Genomic DNA, 19,947 nt, shown 5'->3' with positions numbered 1-19,947 from the left:
GACGTTAAGGCTAATCTGAAGATGGTGCTGGCTAAGGCTAAAACTGGGGCAGGGCTACCGACGTTAAGGCTAATCTGAAGATGGTGCTGGCTGAAGATAAAACTGGGGCAGGGCTACTGACATGACAAGGCTAATCTGAAGATGGTGCTGGCTAAAGCTAAAACTGGGGCAGGGCTACTGACGTTAAGGCTAATCTGAAGATGGTGCTGGCTGAAGATAAAACTGGGGCAGGGCTACTGACGTTAAGGCTAATCTGAAGATGGTGCTGGCTAAGGCTAAAACTGGGGCAGGGCTACTGACGTTAAGGCTAATCTGAAGATGGTGCTGGCTAAGGCTAAAACTGGGGCAGGGCTACCGACGTTAAGGCTAATCTGAAGATGGTGCTGGCTGAAGATAAAACTGAGGCAGGGCTACTGACGTTAAGGCTAATCTGAAGATGGTGCTGGCTAAGGCTAAAACTGGGGCAGGGCTACTGACGTTAAGGCTAATCTGAAGATGGTGCTGGCTAAAGCTAAAACTGGGGCAGGGCTACCGACGTTAAGGCTAATCTGAAGATGGTGCTGGCTAAGGCTAAAACTGGGGCAGGGCTACCGACGTTAAGGCTAATCTGAAGATGGTGCTGGCTAAGGCTAAAACTGGGGCAGGGCTACCGACGTTAAGGCTAATCTGAAGATGGTGCTGGCTAAGGCTAAAACTGGGGCAGGGCTACCGACGTTAAGGCTAATCTGAAGATGGTGCTGGCTAAGGCTAAAACTGGGGCAGGGCTACCGACGTTAAGGCTAATCTGAAGATGGTGCTGGCTGAAGATAGGCTAGTTAGGGGGAGTGATGAGCTCTACAGCAGTGATGAGCTCTACAGCAGTAATGAGCTCTACAGCACAACTCAATCGCTGGTTGAAAACTTTTCTGCCCCTCCCAAAAGATAGAATTTGTAGATAATTGGCCCTCTTTCTGGGACTCATCCACAAACAGGACCAAGCCTGACCTGCTGAGGAGTGACGGACTCCATCCTAGCTGGAGGGGTGCTCTCATCTTATCTACCAACATAGACAGGGCTCTAACCCCTCTAGCTCCAAACTGAGATGGGGTGCAGGCCAGGCAGCAGGCTGTTAGCCAGCCTGCCAGTTTAGTGGAGTCTGCCACTAACACAGTCAGTGTAGTCAGCTCAGCTATCCCCATTGAGACCGTGTCTGTGCCTCGACCTAGGTTGAGCAAAACAAAACATGGCGGTGTTCGCTTTAGCAATCTCACTGGAGTAAAGACCTCCTTCATTCCTGTTATTACTGAAAGAGATTGTGAAATCTCACATCTAAAAATAGGTCTACTTAATCCATCACTTCCAAGGAAGTTATAGTCAATGAACTAATCACTGATCATAATGTGATTGGCCTGACTGAAACATGGCTTAAGCCTGATGAATTTACAGTGATAAATGAGACCTCACCTCCTGGTTACACTAGTGACCATATCCCCCGTGCATCCCGCAAAGGTGAAGGTGTGGCTAACATTTATGATAGCAAATTTCGATTTACAAAAAAAAAGACTGCGTTTTCATCTTTTGGGCATCTAGTAATGAAATCTATGCTGCCGACTCAATCACTTTTTATAGCTTCTGTTTACAGGCCATCTGGGCTGTATACAGCGTTCCTCATTGAGTTCCCTGAATTCCTATCGGACCTGATAGTCGTGACAGATAACATTCACATTTTTGGGGACTTTAATATTCACATGGAAAAGTCCACGGACCCACTCGAAAAGGCTTTCAGAGCCATCATTGACTCAATGGGTTTTTGTCCAACATGTCTCCGGACCTACTCACTGCCACGGTCATACTCTGGACCTAGTTTTGTCCCGTGGAATAAATATTGTGGATTTTTATATTTTTCCTCATAATCCTGGACTATAGAACCACCATTTTATTACGTTTGCAATTGCAACAAATAATCTGCTTAGACCCCAACCAAGGATCTGAAAGAGCTGCAAAACCTGGACCCGTACAAATCAGCTGGGCTTGACAATCTGGACCCTCTATTTCTGAAACTATCCGCCGCCATTGTCGCAACCCCTATTACCAGCCTGTTCAACCTCTCTTTCATATCGTCTGAGATCCCCAAGGATTGGAAAGCTGCCGCAGTCATCCCCCTCTTCAAAGGGGGAGACGCCCTGGACCCAAACTGTTACAGACCTATATCCATCCTGCACTGCCTATCTAAGGTCTTCGAAAGCCAAGTCAACAAACAGGTCACTGACCATCTCGAATCACACCGTACCTTCTCCGTTGTGCAATCTGGTTTCCGAGCCGGTCACGGGTGCACCTCAGCCACGCTCAAGGTACTAAACGATATCATAACCGCCATTGATAAAAGACAGTACTGTGCAGCCGTCTTCATCGACCTTGCCAAGGCTTTCGACTCTGTCAATCACCATATTCTTATCGGCAGACTCAGTAGCCTCGGTTTTTCTGATGACTGCCGTGCCTGGTTCACCAACTACTTTGCAGACAGAGTTCAGTGTGTCAAATCGGAGGGCATGCTGTCCGGTCCTCTGGCAGTCTCTATGGGGGTGCCACAGGGTTCAATTCTCGGGCCGACTCTTTTCTCTGTATATATCAATGATGTTGCTCTTGCTGCGGGCGATTCGCTGATCCACCTCTACGCAGACGACACCATTCTATATACTTCCGGCCCGTCCTTGGACACTGTGCTATCTAACCTCCAAACGAGCTTCAATGCCATACAACACTCCTTCCGTGTCCTCCAACTGCTCTTAAATGCTAGTAAAACCAAATGCATGCTTTTCAACCGTTCGCTGCCTGCACCCGCACGCCTGACTTGCATCACCACCCTAGATGGTTCCGAACTTGAATATGTGGACATCTATAAGTACCTAGGTGTCTGGCTAGACTGTAAACTCTCCTTCCACACTCATATCAAACATCTCCAATCTAAAATCAAATCTAGAGTCGGCTTTCTATTCCGCAACAAAGCCTCCTTCACTCACCCCGCCAAACTTATCCTAGTAAAACTGACTATCCTACCGATCCTCGACTTCGGCGATGTCATCTACAAAATAGCTTCCAACACTCTACTGCAGTTTATCACAGTGCCATCCGTTTTGTCACTAAAGCACCTTATACCATCCACCACTGCGACCTGTATGCTCTAGTCGGTTGGCCCTCGCTACATATTCGTCGCCAGACCCACTGGCTCCAGGTCATCTACAAGTTCATGCTAGGTAAAGCTCCGCCTTATCTCAGTTCACTGGTCACGATGGCAAGACCCACCCGTAGCACACGCTCCAGCAGGTGTATCTCACTGATCATCCCTAAAGCCAACACCTCATTTGGCCGCCTTTCGTTCCAGTTCTCTGCTGCCTGTGACTGGAACGAATTGCAAAAATCCCTGAAGTTGTAGTGTCTCTTAGGTTGTCATATAACAGATGTTATTGTGGTTGTAGTGAAATGCTTGTGTTCCTAGCATCAACAGCGCAGTAGTATCTAACAATTCACAACAATACACACATCTAAAAGTAAAAGAATGGAATTAAGAAATATATAAATATTAGGACGAGCAATGTCAGAGTGGCATTGACTAAAATACATTAGAATAGAATACAGTATGCACATTAGAAATTAGTAAAGCAGTACATAAACATTATTAAAGTGACCAGTGATTCAATGGGGTGCAGGGTTGAGTAACCGGGTGGTAGCCAGCTAGTGATGGCTATTTAACAGTCTGATGGCCTTGCGATAGAAGCTGTTTTTCAGTCTCCCTGTCTGTCCCAGCTTTGATGCACCTGTACTGACCTCGCTTTCTGGATGCCATCGGGGTGAACAGGCCGTGGTTCGGGTGGTTGATGTCCTTGGTGATCTTTTTGGCCTTCCTGTGACATCGGGTGCTGTAGGTGTCCTGGAGTGCTGGCAGTGTGCCCCCAGTGATGAGTTTGGCAGACCGCATCACCCTCTTGAGAGCCTTACAGTTGTGGGCGTACCAGGCGGCCGTACCAGGCGGTGAAACAGCCTGACAGGATGCTCTCGATTGTGCATCTGTAAAAGTTTGTGAGGGTCTTACGGGTCAAGCCAAATTTCTTCAGCCCTCTGAGGTTGGAGAGGGGCTATTGTGCCTTCTTCACCTCACTGTCTGTGTGGTTGGAACATTTCAGATTGTCTGTGATGTGGACGTCGAGGAACTTGAAGCTTTTCACCTTCTTCACTGCAGTCCCGTTGATGTGGAAAGGGACGTGCTCCCGCTGCTGTTTCCTGAAGTCCACAATGAGCTCCTTAATTTTGTTGACAATAAGGGAGAGGTTATTTTCCTGGCACCACTCTGCCAGGGCCCTCACCTCCTCCCTGTAGGCTGTCTCGTCATTGTTGGTAATCAGGCTTACTACTGTTGTGCCATCTGCAAACTTGATGATTGAGTTGGAGGCGTGCGTGGCCACGCAGTCATGGGTGAACAGGGAGCACAGGAGGGGGCTGAGCACGCACCCTTGTGGGGCCCCTGTGTTGAGGATCAGTGAAGTGGAGGTGTTGTTTTCTACCTTCACCAGCTGGGGCGGCCCGTCAGGAAGTCCAGGACGCAGTTGCATGGGGCGGGGTTCAGACCCAGGGCCCCGGGCTTAAAGATGAGCTTGGAGGATACTATGGCGTTGAAGGCTGAGCTATAGTCAATGAACAGCATTCTTACATAGGTATTCCTCTTGTTCATATTGGATAGGGCAGTGTGCAGTGCAATGGTGATTGCATCATCTGTGGATCTATTGGGGCGGTATGCAAATTGAATTGGGTCTAGGGTGTCAGGTAAGGTAGAGGTGATATGATCCTTGGTAGAGGCGGAAACATTTGAGTTTCAATCCTGCAGAAATAAAATTATTGTGCAATATTGCTCCTGTAGGTTAGTCCTACGAGAAAAATTATTAGAATGCAGGTATTATGTGTATGATTCCTGTAGGAACAGTAAGACTCGTGCAGAATTGGTCTTGCAAAACCATTCCTGCAGAAATCATCTAAACTAAATTCTGAGGGACTTCCTGCAATAATTATGTGTAGGAATCCTGCAGGAATTGTAAGAATCGGGCAGGATTGGTCCTGCAAAACCATTCCTGCAGGAATCCTGATGGTTGTCTGACAGGAAAATGATCACAAAAATCCTGTAGGATTTCCTGAAGGACTCCTGCAGAAGAATCATGCAAGAATCCTGTGGAACATTTTTGTAAGGGTTGTTTTTCAAATTTAGAAACAGAAAATTAAAAATGTGTCGTTTTTCCATTCTCCGTTTTGACTCGGAAATCAAAATAACAAAGCATACAGTACATGGAAGTGTTTCTAAAATAATGGTGTGGAAAAACGATTGGAACCATTTCCGAGTTTGACCACTAGGTTGTATGGGTATTATAAATCATACTCCTAGAGCGTCTACTAAATGACTAAAATAAAATACATGTAAATTGAAAAAATAAAATAATTAGACTTGCAGGGGTAGCCTACTCGGGGAGTTTTGTGAAACACTGGCCCTAACCAACATAGGGCATTGTGGGAGAATGTGTCAGCTCTGAGGGGGAGAGGGGGATGACGACGTGTATCTTAATAACGGGGAGCGAAGACGGATTGGGACTCTCAAACCACAAGAGATTCATTATGAACCGTCGGACATCAACGTGTATCATGCTAAACATCTAACGGAAAGAGATTGAATGTGTTTGATTCGGTCTTCATGGCTCGTAAGACATCGTCAAAATCCACTTTATCTAAGTTGGCACTGCTAAGGACAGTTGGCTAACTAGCTAGCATTGTGGTTAGCATTATCTTTTTGCTCCAACGGAGGAAGGAAGGGGAACAGTTGACGCACTGCTCGGCTAGCGGGCTGTTAGCTAGTAACTTAGCTAACTTAGTTACGTTGTTTCTTTATACCTGACTCACTCAGTTTGACAACTATCTTCAAAGAAAATAATTGTGAATGTATGACTTTTTTTGTTGTTGTATTTAGCTACTACTAGAGCTATCAGCTAACAAACCAGCAAGATTATCATATTCATAAACTGTTGCTTTGGGGTTTGAAGCATTTGAATCCAGACCCTGTTGGAAAGGCAGCAGCAGATCAGCTGTGATGGCTACAGATATGATCGAGAGTGAGGTAGTGTTGAAGGCTGCGGGTGATAACGATATGAGTCTGAACAATAGCCCAGACCTAGACACACCCAGGATTTATGAGAGCCTGGGAGGAGATATCAGAGGCACTCCGAGCCCTTCGTCTTCGGCAGTGTCAGGAGGAGAAGAGGAAGAAGATTTAGAAGACCTGCAAAACAGCAGAACAGAGCTTTCATTTGAAAATGGCGAAGAGGCCGCAGGAGCAGCGCTACAGAGGCCAACCCAAACAGGAGGTCCGCCGCAGGAAACGGTGACTCCAGACAATGGAGAAAAACAGGAGGAAGGGATGGAGGTGGTGCCATGCTCCACTCCCGTCAGAATGCCCCAGACATACTCGACCTCTGGACATAATGGAAGGTATGCGCTCACTTCTTTCTCACCACTGTGCTATCTTGTACACTTTAGTTAGAACAGTTTTATGTCAATACCTATACAGGAAGACTGCAGTCTGCCTAGAACTGCTTATTATCAATGTTATTGTGCTGATGTCCTTTATTGTCAGCATGATGGCATCAATATTATGCATGTTACTGATATAGCAGCCAGCTATCCCAGGAAATTGCAACAAAACCTGCCAAATACCTACACACATCCATTCAAAATCCTATTTTCCCCAAAACCTAACTCCAAAACCCAACCCCAAACTCTAACCCTAATTGTAACCCTAAACCCAACCCCACAGGGATGATTTTCCTTGTTTAACTATCCTTCTGGAGACCTTTGAAGATTTCATTTCCCCATGAGGATAGAAGAACAAGACCACACAATGAGCAACACTACTACATACTACCATGGTGGACAGCATCAGTTTACTCTTGTCTACCACTGATTTCTCTTGCTGTGTATAACATTAGGCCTGCTGAATAAACAGGTCTCTGACTTCATTAAGTTTAGTTCATTAATTGGCAGACTGAACTGTCATTTACTCAGCATTTATACAGTTAGTTTTAGAGAATCACATTAGAGGCTGTCATGGTTGAGTCCATCTCTTCCTGGTGCGATTTCAGATTCAATGTTTAATAGTCACATGTACAGGGTTGCAGGTATGATTGCAGGGTGCAGTGTTTAATAGTCACATGTACAGGGTTGCAGGTATGATTGCAGGGTGCAGTGTTTAATAGTCACCTGCAACCCTGTACATGTATGATTGCAGGGTACAGTGAAAATCTTATGCTCCAAGCTCCAACTTGCAGGACTAAGTTACATGAAATAATGAAAATGGTAATAAAAAACCCAACAGTATGAACAGAAAGAGCACTAACTGTTGGGGTAATGACTGTAGGGGGAGGCATGACTGTTTTGGGGTAATGACAGTAAGGGGGGAGGCGTGACCGTTTTGGGGTAAGGACAGTAGGGGGGGAGGCGTGACCGTTTTGGGGTAATGACCGTAGGGGGAGGCGTGACCGTTTTGGGGTAATGACCGTAGCGGGGGAGGCGTGACCGTTTTGGGGTAATGACCGTAAGGGGGGAGGCGTGACCGTTTTGGGGTAATGACCGTAGGGGGAGGCGTGACCGTTTTGGGGTAATGACCGTAGGGGGGAGGCGTGACCGTTTTGGGGTAATGACCGTAGGGGGGGAGGCGTGACCGTTTTGGGGTAATGACTGTAGGGGGAGGCGTGACCGTTTTGGGGTAATGACCGTAGGGGGGGAGGCGTGACCGTTTTGGGGTAATGACCGTAGGGGGGGAGGCGTGACCGTTTTGGGGTAATGACCGTAGGGGGGGAGGCGTGACCGTTTTGGGGTAATGACCGTAAGGGGGGAGGCGTGACCGTTTTGGGGTAATGACCGTAGGGGGGGAGGCGTGACCGTTTTGGGGTAATGACCGTAGGGGGGGAGGTGTGACCGTTTTTGGGTAATGACCGTAGGGGGAGCGCCTTGACCGTTGAGAAGGTTTGACCGTAGGGTCCCGCCATTTCTGGTGGGCACCAGTGGTGTGTGCCCAAGAGCCTGGAAGCTGTTCACCAGGTTTGCCCTGTGGACTGGTGTGGAAGAAAGTGTAGAGCCCACTGAGGTCTTCTACTTTCTGAAAAATCACGTTGGACCGGATGGCATCAGAACAGGTCAGTTCAAGACGGTGTGCCATACAGTTGATGCCAATGATGTCGGCCCTGTCCCCCTACACCCAGCTGACCACACCATTCTTGGCTCCGGTCATCACACACTCCCTCCATGATGTCTCTGATGGCTCCACTCATCACACACTCCCTCCATGATGTCTCTGATGGCCCCACCTCCAATACTGGACCACGTCTGCTAAATAGACTTGTAAAAACTAACTACAACAGTACTAGTCTAGCTACAAGACTAACAACATTTTCACTTACTCATACATCCACTCCAAGTCAGAAAGTGGTCTCGCCTTCTTGCCAATGGCATGCACAGTCCTAAACCGTGTCTTCCTGCTGGTCTGCTCTGACATTTCCATTAGCGCCATCACAGAGGGTGTCAAGTGGAGAGGCTCCGATTGAGCCCGGTGTCACAGGCACGCAGGCAATGTGACACTTGTTGTGTTCATGGTCACGAATGTTCTCCAGCTTCATCGTTTTATTTCGGATGACAATCAAGTTGTTTCTGCTTTTATCTTCATCATATTGGTGACACGCTTAACAACTCATCACCACAGCCTCAACATCATACTGTAGCCAGCCTCTTGAAACTCCTTTATCTCCAAACCTCTATTTCTCACAAAACTTTTTTAATGTGTGATGTGTCTTCCTCTTCTGTCAGTGGGTTTTTGTTTCAAAGGTTTGCTTACTCCAGGTAAATGTCGTCACATAACAGCTATTTAATGAACGGTAGCGAGCAGCAGAACCGTGGCAAGTGAGCGATGTCGAGTAGCTGATGTCCCGTATGGTAAGTGCCGGAAGCTAGGAGCACTCAGTCTCTGGCTGGCAAACAGGAGTCGTTTCCTCCGCCATCATGCCGGATATTTTATCACATGACTATTTTGGTTCAAACATTTACCCGCCAGTGTTGGTTGGTCCTGGTCAGTCCCTGGATGGGAGTCCACATGCTGCTGGAAGTGGTGTTGGAGGGCCAGCAGGAGGCACTCTTTCCTCTGGTCATTAACCCGCCAGTGTGGCGGATAGCCTTCGGAAATTTACTCACCAAACGGAAAATCTACCCTCATTTGGCGCTTGGCGGGTGTTAATTTCGGACCCTGGATTTGGAAGAATGACCATAGGGGGAGCAGAATGACTGTTGAGGGGGAATGACTGTTGAGGGGGGAATGGCCGTGACTGTTGAGGGGGGAATGGCCGTGACTGTTGAGGGGGAATGGCCGTGGGGGAGCAGAGTGACTGTTGAGGGGGAATGCCCGTAGGGGGAGCAGAGTGACTGTTGAGGGGGAATGCCCGTAGGGGGAGCAGAGTGACTGTTGAGGGGGGGGATGGCCGTGACTGTTGAGGGGGGATGGCCGTGACTGTTGAGGGGGATGGTCGTGACTGTTGAGGGGGGATGGTCGTGACTGTTGAGGGGGTATGGCCGTGACTGTTGAGGGGGAATGACCGTAGGGGGAGCAGAGTGACTGTTGAGGGGGAATGGCCGTGGGGGGAGCAGAGTGACTGTTGAGGGGGGAATGGCCGTGACTGTTGAGGGGGAATGGCCGTGACTGTTGAGGGGGGAATGGCCGTGACTGTTGAGGGGGGGATGACCATAGGGGGAGCAGTGTGACCATTGTGGGGGAATGACCATAGGGGGAGCAGCAGGTAAAGTAAGTGACTGGTGTGGGGGGAAATGTCCATAGGGCGGGGGGCAGGTATCAGACTAGTGATGGCTATTAAGCTGCCTGATGGTTTGAGGGTAGAAGCTATTGGCCAGTCTTGACAGTTTTTGCCATGATGTTCCTGTACTGAACGCGTCTGAGTGATGGACACGGGGAGAACAGGACATGGCTGGGGTCCCTGATGATTTTCTTGGCCTTCCTGTGACATCTGCTGTTGTAGGGCAGGCAGTGTGCACCCAATTTCTCAGCATCCTGAGATGGAAGAGTCGCTGATCTGCCTTCTTCACCACGGTGTCCGTGTGGTTAGACCATTTCAGCTTCTCTAAGATGTATATGCTGAGGACTTTGGAAGTTATTGACGATCTCCTTGGCGGCCGCGTTGATGGGGTGAGTCCAGCCTGGTTGCTCCTAAACTCCACAATCAGCTCCTTAGGTTTGCTAATGTTGAGCGAGAGGTTGTTTACCTGGCACAACACAGAGTGCCTAGCTCCTCCCTGTAGGCTGTCTCGTTGTTGTTGGTAATCAGGTCTACTACTGTTGTCGACAGCGAACTGTACTACTATATTCCCTGTATAGTCGTGAGTATACAGGGAGTACATTAGGGGACTGAGGACACACCCTTGTTGGGCCCCTGTTTTGAGAATGAATTTTGAGGAGTTAATGTTGCCTACCTTCACCACCTGGGGTGGTCCGTCAGGATGTCCAAGACCCAGTAACAGCATACCACCCTGCATCCCACTGCTGGCTTGCTTCAAATGCTAAGGAGGGTTGGTCCTGGTCGGTCCCTGGATGTGAGACCAGATTCTGCAGGAAGTGGTGTTGGAGGGCCAGTAGGAGGCACCCTTTCCTCTGGTCTAAATAAATTATCCCATTGCCCCAGGGCAGTGATTGAGGACGTTGCACTGTGTAGGGTACTGTCTTTCGGTGTCCTGACTTTCTGTGGTCACTAAAGATCCCATGTCACTTATCGTAAGAGTAGGGGTGTTAACCCCGATGTCCTGACTCAATACCCAATCTGGGTATATCATGGTCACCTAATCATCCCCAGTTTACAATTAGCTCATTCATCACCCTTCCTCTCCCCTGTAACTATTCCCCAGGTTGTTGCTGTAAATGAGAATGTGTTCTCAGTCAACATACCTGGTAAAATAAAAAAATGGATAAGGCTGAGCTGTAGTCGATGAACAGCATCCTCACATATGCATTCCTTTTGTCCAGGTGGGTAAGGGCCGTGTGCAGTGCAGTGGTGATTGCGTCATCCATGGATCTGTCAGTGCGGTAGGCGGGTTGACGGTTGAGTGTGTTGGGATGGAGGAGGTGATATGGTCTTTGACTACTCTACCAAGAGAATTCTCTTTGATCATAATCACACTTGTGTATATCCCCCCAAGCAGACACCTCAACGGCCCTGAAAGAACTTCATTGGACTATCCTGAGGCTGCATTTATTGTAGTTGGGGATTTTTACAAAGCTATTCTGAAAACAATGCTCCCGAAATGTTATCAGCGTATCGAATGCTCGCCCCGGGCTGGCAGCATTCTGGATCATTGCTACTCTAACTTCCACGATGCATACAAAGGAGTTGCTTACCAAGAAGAGTCTGAATGTTCGTAAGTGTCCGAGTTAAAGTTGTGACTTAAATCTATGGCAAGACCTGAAAAATGGTTGTCTAGCAATGATCAACAACCAATGTGAATGAGCTTGAAGAATTTTGAAAATAATAATGGGCAAATATTGCACAATCCCAATCTTAGAGACTTACCCAGAAAGACTCACAGCTGTAATTGCTGCCAAAGGCGTTTCTAAAATGTATCGACTCAGGGGTATCAATACTTATGTAAATTAGATATTTCTGTAATTTTCAATACATTTGCAAACATAAAAAACTTTCACTTTTTCTTTCACTTTTTCTTTATGGGGTTTTGTGTGTAGATGTGAGAATAAATGGTATTTAATACATTTTTACTCAGACTGTGAATAATTTTGATTTGCATTAGCACAGCCACACGCCCACACGCACACAGCCACACGCACACAGCCACACGCACACAGCCACACGCACACAGCCAAGTACACAAACCATCTATTGAGGGTCAGTTGCGGCAGTTGGGTGGAGGATCTCTTGGTTCCGTCTGTTGTAGGATGAACTGAGAACTGCCATCATGTCTAGGATATTGAGCTACCAGTCACAGTACAGATAACTGATTGTGTTGTTACGCTTTCTGTGTCAGATTATCTCTGACTCCTTGGCTTGCTGCTGTTCACTGACTGGAACACAGAGAGGTCTTTTGAAAGGATATTCAACTGTTCTGACCTGTCTTCTCCTGCAGTCTGGAACCGTTCATAGTACTGGTGTGCTTCCTTTCTAAAACATGATGACCCGCTTTCTCTCCCTGCAGTCTGGAACAAACTGTTCTGACCTGACTCTCCCTGCAGTCTGGAACATTAAACAGTTATGTCTCTCTCTCTGCAGTCTGTAGCATTAAACAGTTCTGACCTGTCTTCTCCTGCAGTCTGGAACATTAAACAGTTCTGTCTCTCTCTCTCTGCAGTCTGTAACATTAAACTGTTCTGACCTGTCTCTCTCTCCCTGCAGTCTGTAACATTAAACTGTTCTGTCTCTCTCTCTGCAGTCTGTAACATTAAACAGTTCTGACCTGACTCTCCCTGCAGTCTGGAACATTAAACAGTTCTGTCTCTCTGCAGTCTGTAACATTAAACTGTTCTGACCTGTCTCTCCCTGCAGTCTGTAACATTAAACTGTTCTGTCTCTCTCTCTGCAGTCTGTAACATTAAACTGTTCTGTCTCTCTCTGCAGTCTGTAACATTAAACTGTTCTGTCTCTCTCTGCAGTCTGTAACATTAAACTGTTCTGTCTCTCTCTGCAGTCTGTAACATTAAACTGTTCTGTCTCTCTCTCTGCAGTCTGTAACATTAAACTGTTCTGTCTCTCTCTCTGCAGTCTGTAACATTAAACTGTTCTGTCTCTCTCTCTGCAGTCTGTAGCATTAAACTGTTCGGTCTCTCTCTGCAGTCTGTAACATTAAACTGTTCTGTCTCTCTCTCTGCAGTCTGTAACATTAAACTGTTCTGTCTCTCTGCAGTCTGTAACATTAAACTGTTCTGTCTCTCTGCAGTCTGTAGCATTAAACTGTTCTGTCTCTCTCTCTGCAGTCTGTAGCATTAAACTGTTCTCTCTCTCTGCAGTCTGTAGCATTAAACTGTTCTCTCTCTCTGCAGTCTGTAGCATTAAACTGTTCTCTCTCTCTCTGCAGTCTGTAACATTAAACTGTTCTGTCTCTCTCTGCAGTCTGTAGCATTAAACTGTTCTGACCTGTCTCTCTCTCTGCAGTCTGTAGCATTAAACTGTTCTGTCTCTCTCTCTGCAGTCTGTAACATTAAACTGTTCTGTCTCTCTCTGCAGTCTGTAGCATTAAACTGTTCTGTCTCTCTCTGCAGTCTGTAACATTAAACTGTTCTGTCTCTCTCTCTGCAGTCTGTAACATTAAACTGTTCTGTCTCTCTCTCTGCAGTCTGTAGCATTAAACTGTTCTGTCTCTCTCTCTGCAGTCTGTAGCATTAAACTGTTCTGTCTCTCTCTCTGCAGTCTGTAGCATTAAACTGTTCTGTCTCTCTGCAGTCTGTAGCATTAAACTGTTCTGTCTCTCTGCAGTCTGTAGCATTAAACTGTTCTCTCTCTCTGCAGTCTGTAGCATTAAACTGTTCTCTCTCTCTGCAGTCTGTAGCATTAAACTGTTCTGTCTCTCTCTCTGCAGTCTGTAGCATTAAACTGTTCTGTCTCTCTCTCTGCAGTCTGTAGCATTAAACTGTTCTGTCTCTCTCTCTGCAGTCTGTTACATTAAACTGTTCTGTCTCTCTGCAGTCTGTAACATTAAACTGTTCTGTCTCTCTGCAGTCTGTAGCATTAAACTGTTCTGTCTCTCTCTCTCTGCAGTCTGTAACATTAAACTGTTCTGTCTCTCTCTGCAGTCTGTAACATTAAACTGTTCTGTCTCTCTGCAGTCTGTAGCATTAAACTGTTCTCTCTCTCTGCAGTCTGTAGCATTAAACTGTTCTGACCTGCCTCTCTCTCTCTGCAGTCTGTAGCATTAAACTGTTCTGTCTGTCTCTCTGCAGTCTGTAGCATTAAACTGTTCTCTCTCTCTGCAGTCTGTAGCATTAAACTGTTCTGACCTGCCTCTCTCTCTCTGCAGTCTGTAGCATTAAACTGTTCTGTCTCTCTCTCTGCAGTCTGTAGCATTAAACTGTTCTGTCTCTCTGCAGTCTGTAGCATTAAACTGTTCTGTCTCTCTGCAGTCTGTAGCATTAAACTGTTCTCTCTCTCTGCAGTCTGTAGCATTAAACTGTTCTGACCTGTCTCTCTCTCTCTGCAGTCTGTAGCATTAAACTGTTCTGTCTCTCTCTCTGCAGTCTGTAGCATTAAACTGTTCTGTCTGTCTCTCTGCAGTCTGTAGCATTAAACTGTTCTGTCTGTCTCTCTGCAGTCTGTAGCATTAAACTGTTCTGTCTCTCTCTGCAGTCTGTAACATTAAACTGTTCTGTCTCTCTCTCTGCAGTGTGTAACATTAAACTGTTCTGTCTCTCTCTCTGCAGTCTGTAGCATTAAACTGTTCTGTCTCTCTGCAGTCTGTAACATTAAACTGTTCTGTCTCTCTGCAGTCTGTAACATTAAACTGTTCTGACCTGTCTCTCTCTCTCTCTGCAGTCTGTAACATTAAACTGTTCTGACCTGTCTCTCTCTCTCTCTGCAGTCTGTAACATTAAACTGTTCTGTCTCTCTCTCTGCAGTCTGTAACATTAAACTGTTCTGACCTGTCTCTCTCTCTCTCTGCAGTCTGTAACATTAAACTGTTCTGACCTGTCTCTCTCTCTCTCTGCAGTCTGTAACAAACTGTTCTGACCTGTCTCTCTCTCTCTCTGCAGTCTGTAAAATTAAACTGTTCTGACCTGTCTCTCTCTCTCTGCAGTCTGTAACATTAAACTGTTCTGTCTCTCTCTCTGCAGTCTGTAACATTAAACTGTTCTGACCTGTCTCTCTCTCTCTGCAGTCTGTAACATTAAACTGTTCTGTCTCTCTCTCTGCAGTCTGTAACATTAAACTGTTCTGACCTGTCTCTCTCTCCCTGCAGTCTGTAACATTAAACTGTTCTGTCTCTCTCTCTGCAGTCTGTAACATTAAACTGTTCTGTCTCTCTGCAGTCTGTAACATTAAACTGTTCTGACCTGTCTCTCTCTCTCTGCAGTTTGTAGCATTAAACAGTTCTGACCTGTCTCTCTCTCTCTGCAGTTTGTAGCATTAAACAGTTCTGACCTGTCTCTCTCTCTCTGCAGTCTGGAGCGCCAGGAGTCTGTTGCGACCACCGAGGCTCGTCTCCGCATGGAGGGGGTGGAACTTAAAGAGGAGTGGCAGGACGAGGACTTCCCCAGGTAACACGCGTCTTCCGACAACCAGGCATACCTAACAACCTGACTTTAGCTGTGGTAATTAGAGGCACCTCAGTCAATACTCATAAACCCTCTGATTTCCAGGCAGTATTCTCTTTTCTGGGTAGTAGTCTTGCACACTACATGACCAAAAGTATGTGGACACCTGCTCGTCCAACATATCATTCCAAAATCATGGCCATTAATATGGAGTTGGTCCCTTCTTTGTTGCTATAACAACCTCCAGTCTTCTGGAAAGGCTTTCCACTAGATGTTGGTACATTGCTGCTATAACAGCCTCCACTCTTCAGGGAAGGCTTTCCACTAGATGTTGGAACATTGCTGCTATAACAGCCTCCACTCTTCTGGGAAGGCTTTCCACTAGATGTTGGAACATTGCTGCTATAACAGCCTCCACTCTTCTGGGAAGGCTTTCCACTAGATGTTGGAACATTGCTGCTATAACAGCCTCCACTCTTCTGGGAAGGCTTTCCACTAGATGTTGGAACATTGCTGCTATAACAGCCTCCACTCTTCTGGGAAGGCTTTCCACTAGATGTTGGAACATTGCTGCTATAACAGCCTCCACTCTTCTGGGAAGGCTTTCCACTAGATGTTGGAACATTGCTGCTATAACAGCCTCCACTCTTCTGGGAAGGCTTTCCACTAGATGTTGGAACATTGCTGCTATAACAGCCTCCACTCTTCTGGGAAGGCTTTCCACTAGATGTTGGAACATTGCTGCTATAACAGCCTCCACTCTTCTGGGAAGGCTTTCCACTAGATGTTGGAACATTGCTGCTATAACAGCCTCCACTCTTCTGGGAAGGCTTTCCACTAGATGTTGGAACATTGCTGCTATAACAGCCTCCACTCTTCTGGGAAGGCTTTCCACTAGATGTTGGAACATTGCTGCTATAACAGCCTCCACTCTTCTGGGAAGGCTTTCCACTAGATGTTGGAACATTGCTGCTATAACAGCCTCCACTCTTCTGGGAAGGCTTTCCACTAGATGTTGGAACACTGCTGCTATAACAGCCTCCACTCTTCTGGGAAGGCTTTCCATTAGATGTTGGAACATTGCTGCTATAACAGCCTCCACTCTTCAGGGAAGGCATTCCACTAGATGTAGGAACATTGCTGCTGTAACAGCCTCCACTCTCCTGGGAAGGCTTTCCACTAGATGTAGGAACATTGCTGCTATAACAGCCTCCACTCTTCAGGGAAGGCATTCCACTAGATGTTGGAACATTGCTGCTGTAACAGCCTCCACTCTCCTGGGAAGGCTTTCCACTAGATGTAGGAACATTGCTGCTATAACAGCCTCCACTCTCCTGGGAAGGCTTTCCACTAGATGTAGGAACATTGCTGCTATAACAGCCTCCACTCTTCTGGGATGGCTTTCCACTAGATGTTGGAACATTACTGCTATAACAGCCTCCACTCTTCAGGGAAGGCTTTCCACTAGATGTTGGAACATTGCTGCTATAACAGCCTCCACTCTTCTGGGAAGGCTTTCCACTAGATGTGGGAACACTGCTGCAGGTGGACTTGCTTCCATTCAGCCACCAGAGCATTAGTGAGACACTGATGTTGGGTGATTAGGCTCGCAGTCAGCATTCCAATTCATCCCAAAGGTGTTTGATGGGGTTGAGATCAGGGCTCTGTGCAGGCCAGTCAATTTCTTCCACACCAATCTCAACAAACCATTTATGTATTGACCTCGCTTTGTGCACGGTGGCATTGTCATGCTGAAATATGAAAGGGCCTTCCACTAAGTTGGAAGCACAAAATTGTCTAGAAGGTCATCATTGTATGCTGTAGCGTTAAGAATTCCCTTCACTGGAACTAAAGGGCGACAAAACGTTATTGTACTGACGTTGCTTCCAGAGGCAGTTTGGAACACTGAAGTGAGTGTTGCAACCGAGGACGGAGGGTTTTTACAGGCTTCAGCACTCGGCGGTCCCATTCTGTGAGCTTGTGAGGCCTACTACTGTCCGTTGTTGCTGCTAGACGTTTCCACAATAACAACACAGTTGACCGGGGTATACATTTGAAAAGTCACGAGCTCTTCAGTAAGGCTATTATACTCCCAATGTTAGACAAATCCACTAATTTGAAGGGGTGTCCACATACTTGTAGTGCATATGTTATTATAATGCTTTCAACACTGAACGAGCAGTTAGTTAGTAGCGGTAATAGCAGCTATATCCTCTACTGTTGTTGTGTGAGGAGCAAGGGTTATATATGACCTGTTGTGTGTCTGTAGGCCCCTACCTGAGGAGGAAGAGGAGGACATTCAGCTGGGTGAAGATCTCTTCACTGGACCCTCTGGAGAAGGACAGTCTGGTAAGAAAGCCATTCAGTATCTCTGCTCATCAGTATCTGCCAAACCTCAGATGTTGCATGTTGTTCATGTCATCATTTGGCTGTGCTGCCACATCACTAGGTTATGTGCTGCCGCATCACTAGGTTATGGGCTGCCGCATCTCTAGGTTATGGGCTGCCGCATCACTAGGTTATGGGCTGCCGCATCACTAGGTTATGGGCTGCCGCATCACTAGGTTATGGGCTGCCGCATCACTAGGTTATGGGCTGCCGCATCACTAGGTTATGGGCTGCCGCATCACTAGGTTATGGGCTGCCGCATCTCTAGGTTATGGGCTGCCGCATCTCTAGGTTATGGGCTGCCGCATCTCTAGGTTATGGGCTGCCGCATCTCTAGGTTATGGGCTGCCGCATCTCTAGGTTATGGGCTGCCGCATCTCTAGGTTATGGGCTGCCGCATCTCTAGGTTATGGGCTGCCGCATCTCTAGGTTATGGGCTGCCGCATCTCTAGGTTATGGGCTGCCGCATCTCTAGGTTATGGGCTGCCGCACCTCTGCTATATCCCAGCCTCTTCAAGCTAATGTATGTGATGTCAGGCCTATATCAAACTGCTCTCTCCTCATCTCCAGCTCTGCAGGCTATGTAATGTGTATATATTTTCTACAGGCTATTTAATGTGTATATATTTTCTACAGGCTATTTAATGTCTATATATTTTCTACAGGCTATTTAATGTGTATATATTTTCTACAGGCTATTTAATGTGTATATATTTTCTACAGGCTATGTAATGTCTATATATTTTCTACAGGCTATGTAATGTCTATATATTTTCTACAGGCTATGTAATGTCTATATATTTTCTACAGGCTATGTAATGTCTATATATTTTCTGCAGGCTATGTAATGTCTATATATTTTTGTGTATATATTGTATGTGGCCAAATGAAACTCGCCTGTCCTCGGATGCAACACTCACTACCGAGTTCCAAACTGGCTGTGGAAGCAACACTCACTACCGAGTTCCAAACTGCCTGTGGAAGCAACACTCACTACCGAGTTCCAAACTGGCTGTGGAAGCAACACTCACTACCGAGTTCCAAACTGGCTGTGGAAGCAACACTCACTACCGAGTTCCAAACTGGCTGTGGAAGCAACACTCACTACCGAGTTCCAAACTGGCTGTGGAAGCAACACTCACTACCGAGTTCCAAACTGGCTGTGGAAGCAACATCAGCACAAGAACTGTTTGTCCGGAGATCAGTGGTTCCCAAACTTTTTATAGTCCCGTACCCCTTCAAACATTCAACCTCCTGCTGCGTACCCCCTCTAGCACCAGGGTCAGGGTACCCCCTCTAGCACCAGGGTCAGCGTACCCCCTCTAGCACCAGGGTCAGCGTACCCCCTCTAGCACCAGGGTCAGCGTACCCCCTCTAGCACCAGGGTCAGCGTACCCCCTCTAGCACCAGGGTCAGCGTACCCCCTCTAGCACCAGGGTCAGCACACTCTCAAATGTTGTTTTTTGCCGTCATTGTAAGCCTGCCACACACACACTATATGATACATTTATTAAACATAAGAATGAGTGAGTTTTTGTCACAACCCGGCTCATGGGAATTGACACAGAGCTCTTATAGGACCATTTCACAAATACTAATATAATAATAATCAATAATTTTGCTCTTTATTTAACCATCTTACATATAAAACCCTATTTGTTCATAGAAAATTGTGAATAACTCACCACAGGTTAATGAGAAGGGTGTGCTTGAAAGGATGCACATAACTCTGCAATGTTGGGTTGTATTGGAGAGAGTCTGTCTGAAAGCATTCCCTTAGCAGCAAGAGCCTCTCGATGGTTGTTGCAGTGGACCCAAGTTGCGTTGGGAGCAACTGCTTGCACACACGTTACCGCTCCACTATGTCTCCCTGTCATGGCTTTTGCCCCATCAGTACAGATACAAACACATCTTGACCACCAATGTCCATTTGATGTCACAAAGCTGTCCAGTACTTAAAACAATATCCTTTCCTGTTGTTGTGGTTTGCAGAAGAGGATGTCTTCCTTAACTGACCCCCCATAAATGTAACGGACATATACCAGGAGCTGTGCCAGTCCTGCCAATTCACTGGCTTGTATGCGAAGCATTAATTGTTTCAAAACATCTCCTGCCATGTCACTGATGCGTTGTGTAACAGTGTTTGTCTGTATAGTTTTTTGGACCTTTTCCCCTGCCATATTCTCGGCAGCAGGAATAATTAAGTCCTCCACAATAGTATGGGGATTGCGTGTCCTAGCCACTCG

General features: G+C 46.7%; 1 protein-coding gene across 1 annotated transcript in view; it reads left to right on the top strand.

The window, feature by feature from the left end:
- The first annotated feature begins 5,547 nt into the window (after positions 1-5,547).
- bnip2 (BCL2 interacting protein 2) overlaps positions 5,548-19,947 on the top strand; it is a 56,734-nt gene continuing 42,334 nt past the window's right edge. The window contains exons 1-3 of the mRNA XM_064990251.1: positions 5,548-6,501; positions 15,221-15,316; positions 17,583-17,662. Of these exons, the coding sequence (XP_064846323.1) occupies positions 6,104-6,501; positions 15,221-15,316; positions 17,583-17,662 (574 nt within the window). The 5' untranslated portion in view covers positions 5,548-6,103. The remainder of the gene's footprint in view (positions 6,502-15,220; positions 15,317-17,582; positions 17,663-19,947) is intronic.

The sequence above is a fragment of the Oncorhynchus masou genome, chromosome 15 (assembly GCF_036934945.1).
Source record: "Oncorhynchus masou masou isolate Uvic2021 chromosome 15, UVic_Omas_1.1, whole genome shotgun sequence".
In the NCBI taxonomy this organism is placed as follows: domain Eukaryota; kingdom Metazoa; phylum Chordata; class Actinopteri; order Salmoniformes; family Salmonidae; genus Oncorhynchus; species Oncorhynchus masou.
Note: the sequence above shows the minus strand (reverse complement) of the source record. Positions and strands in the feature narration are given on the sequence as shown.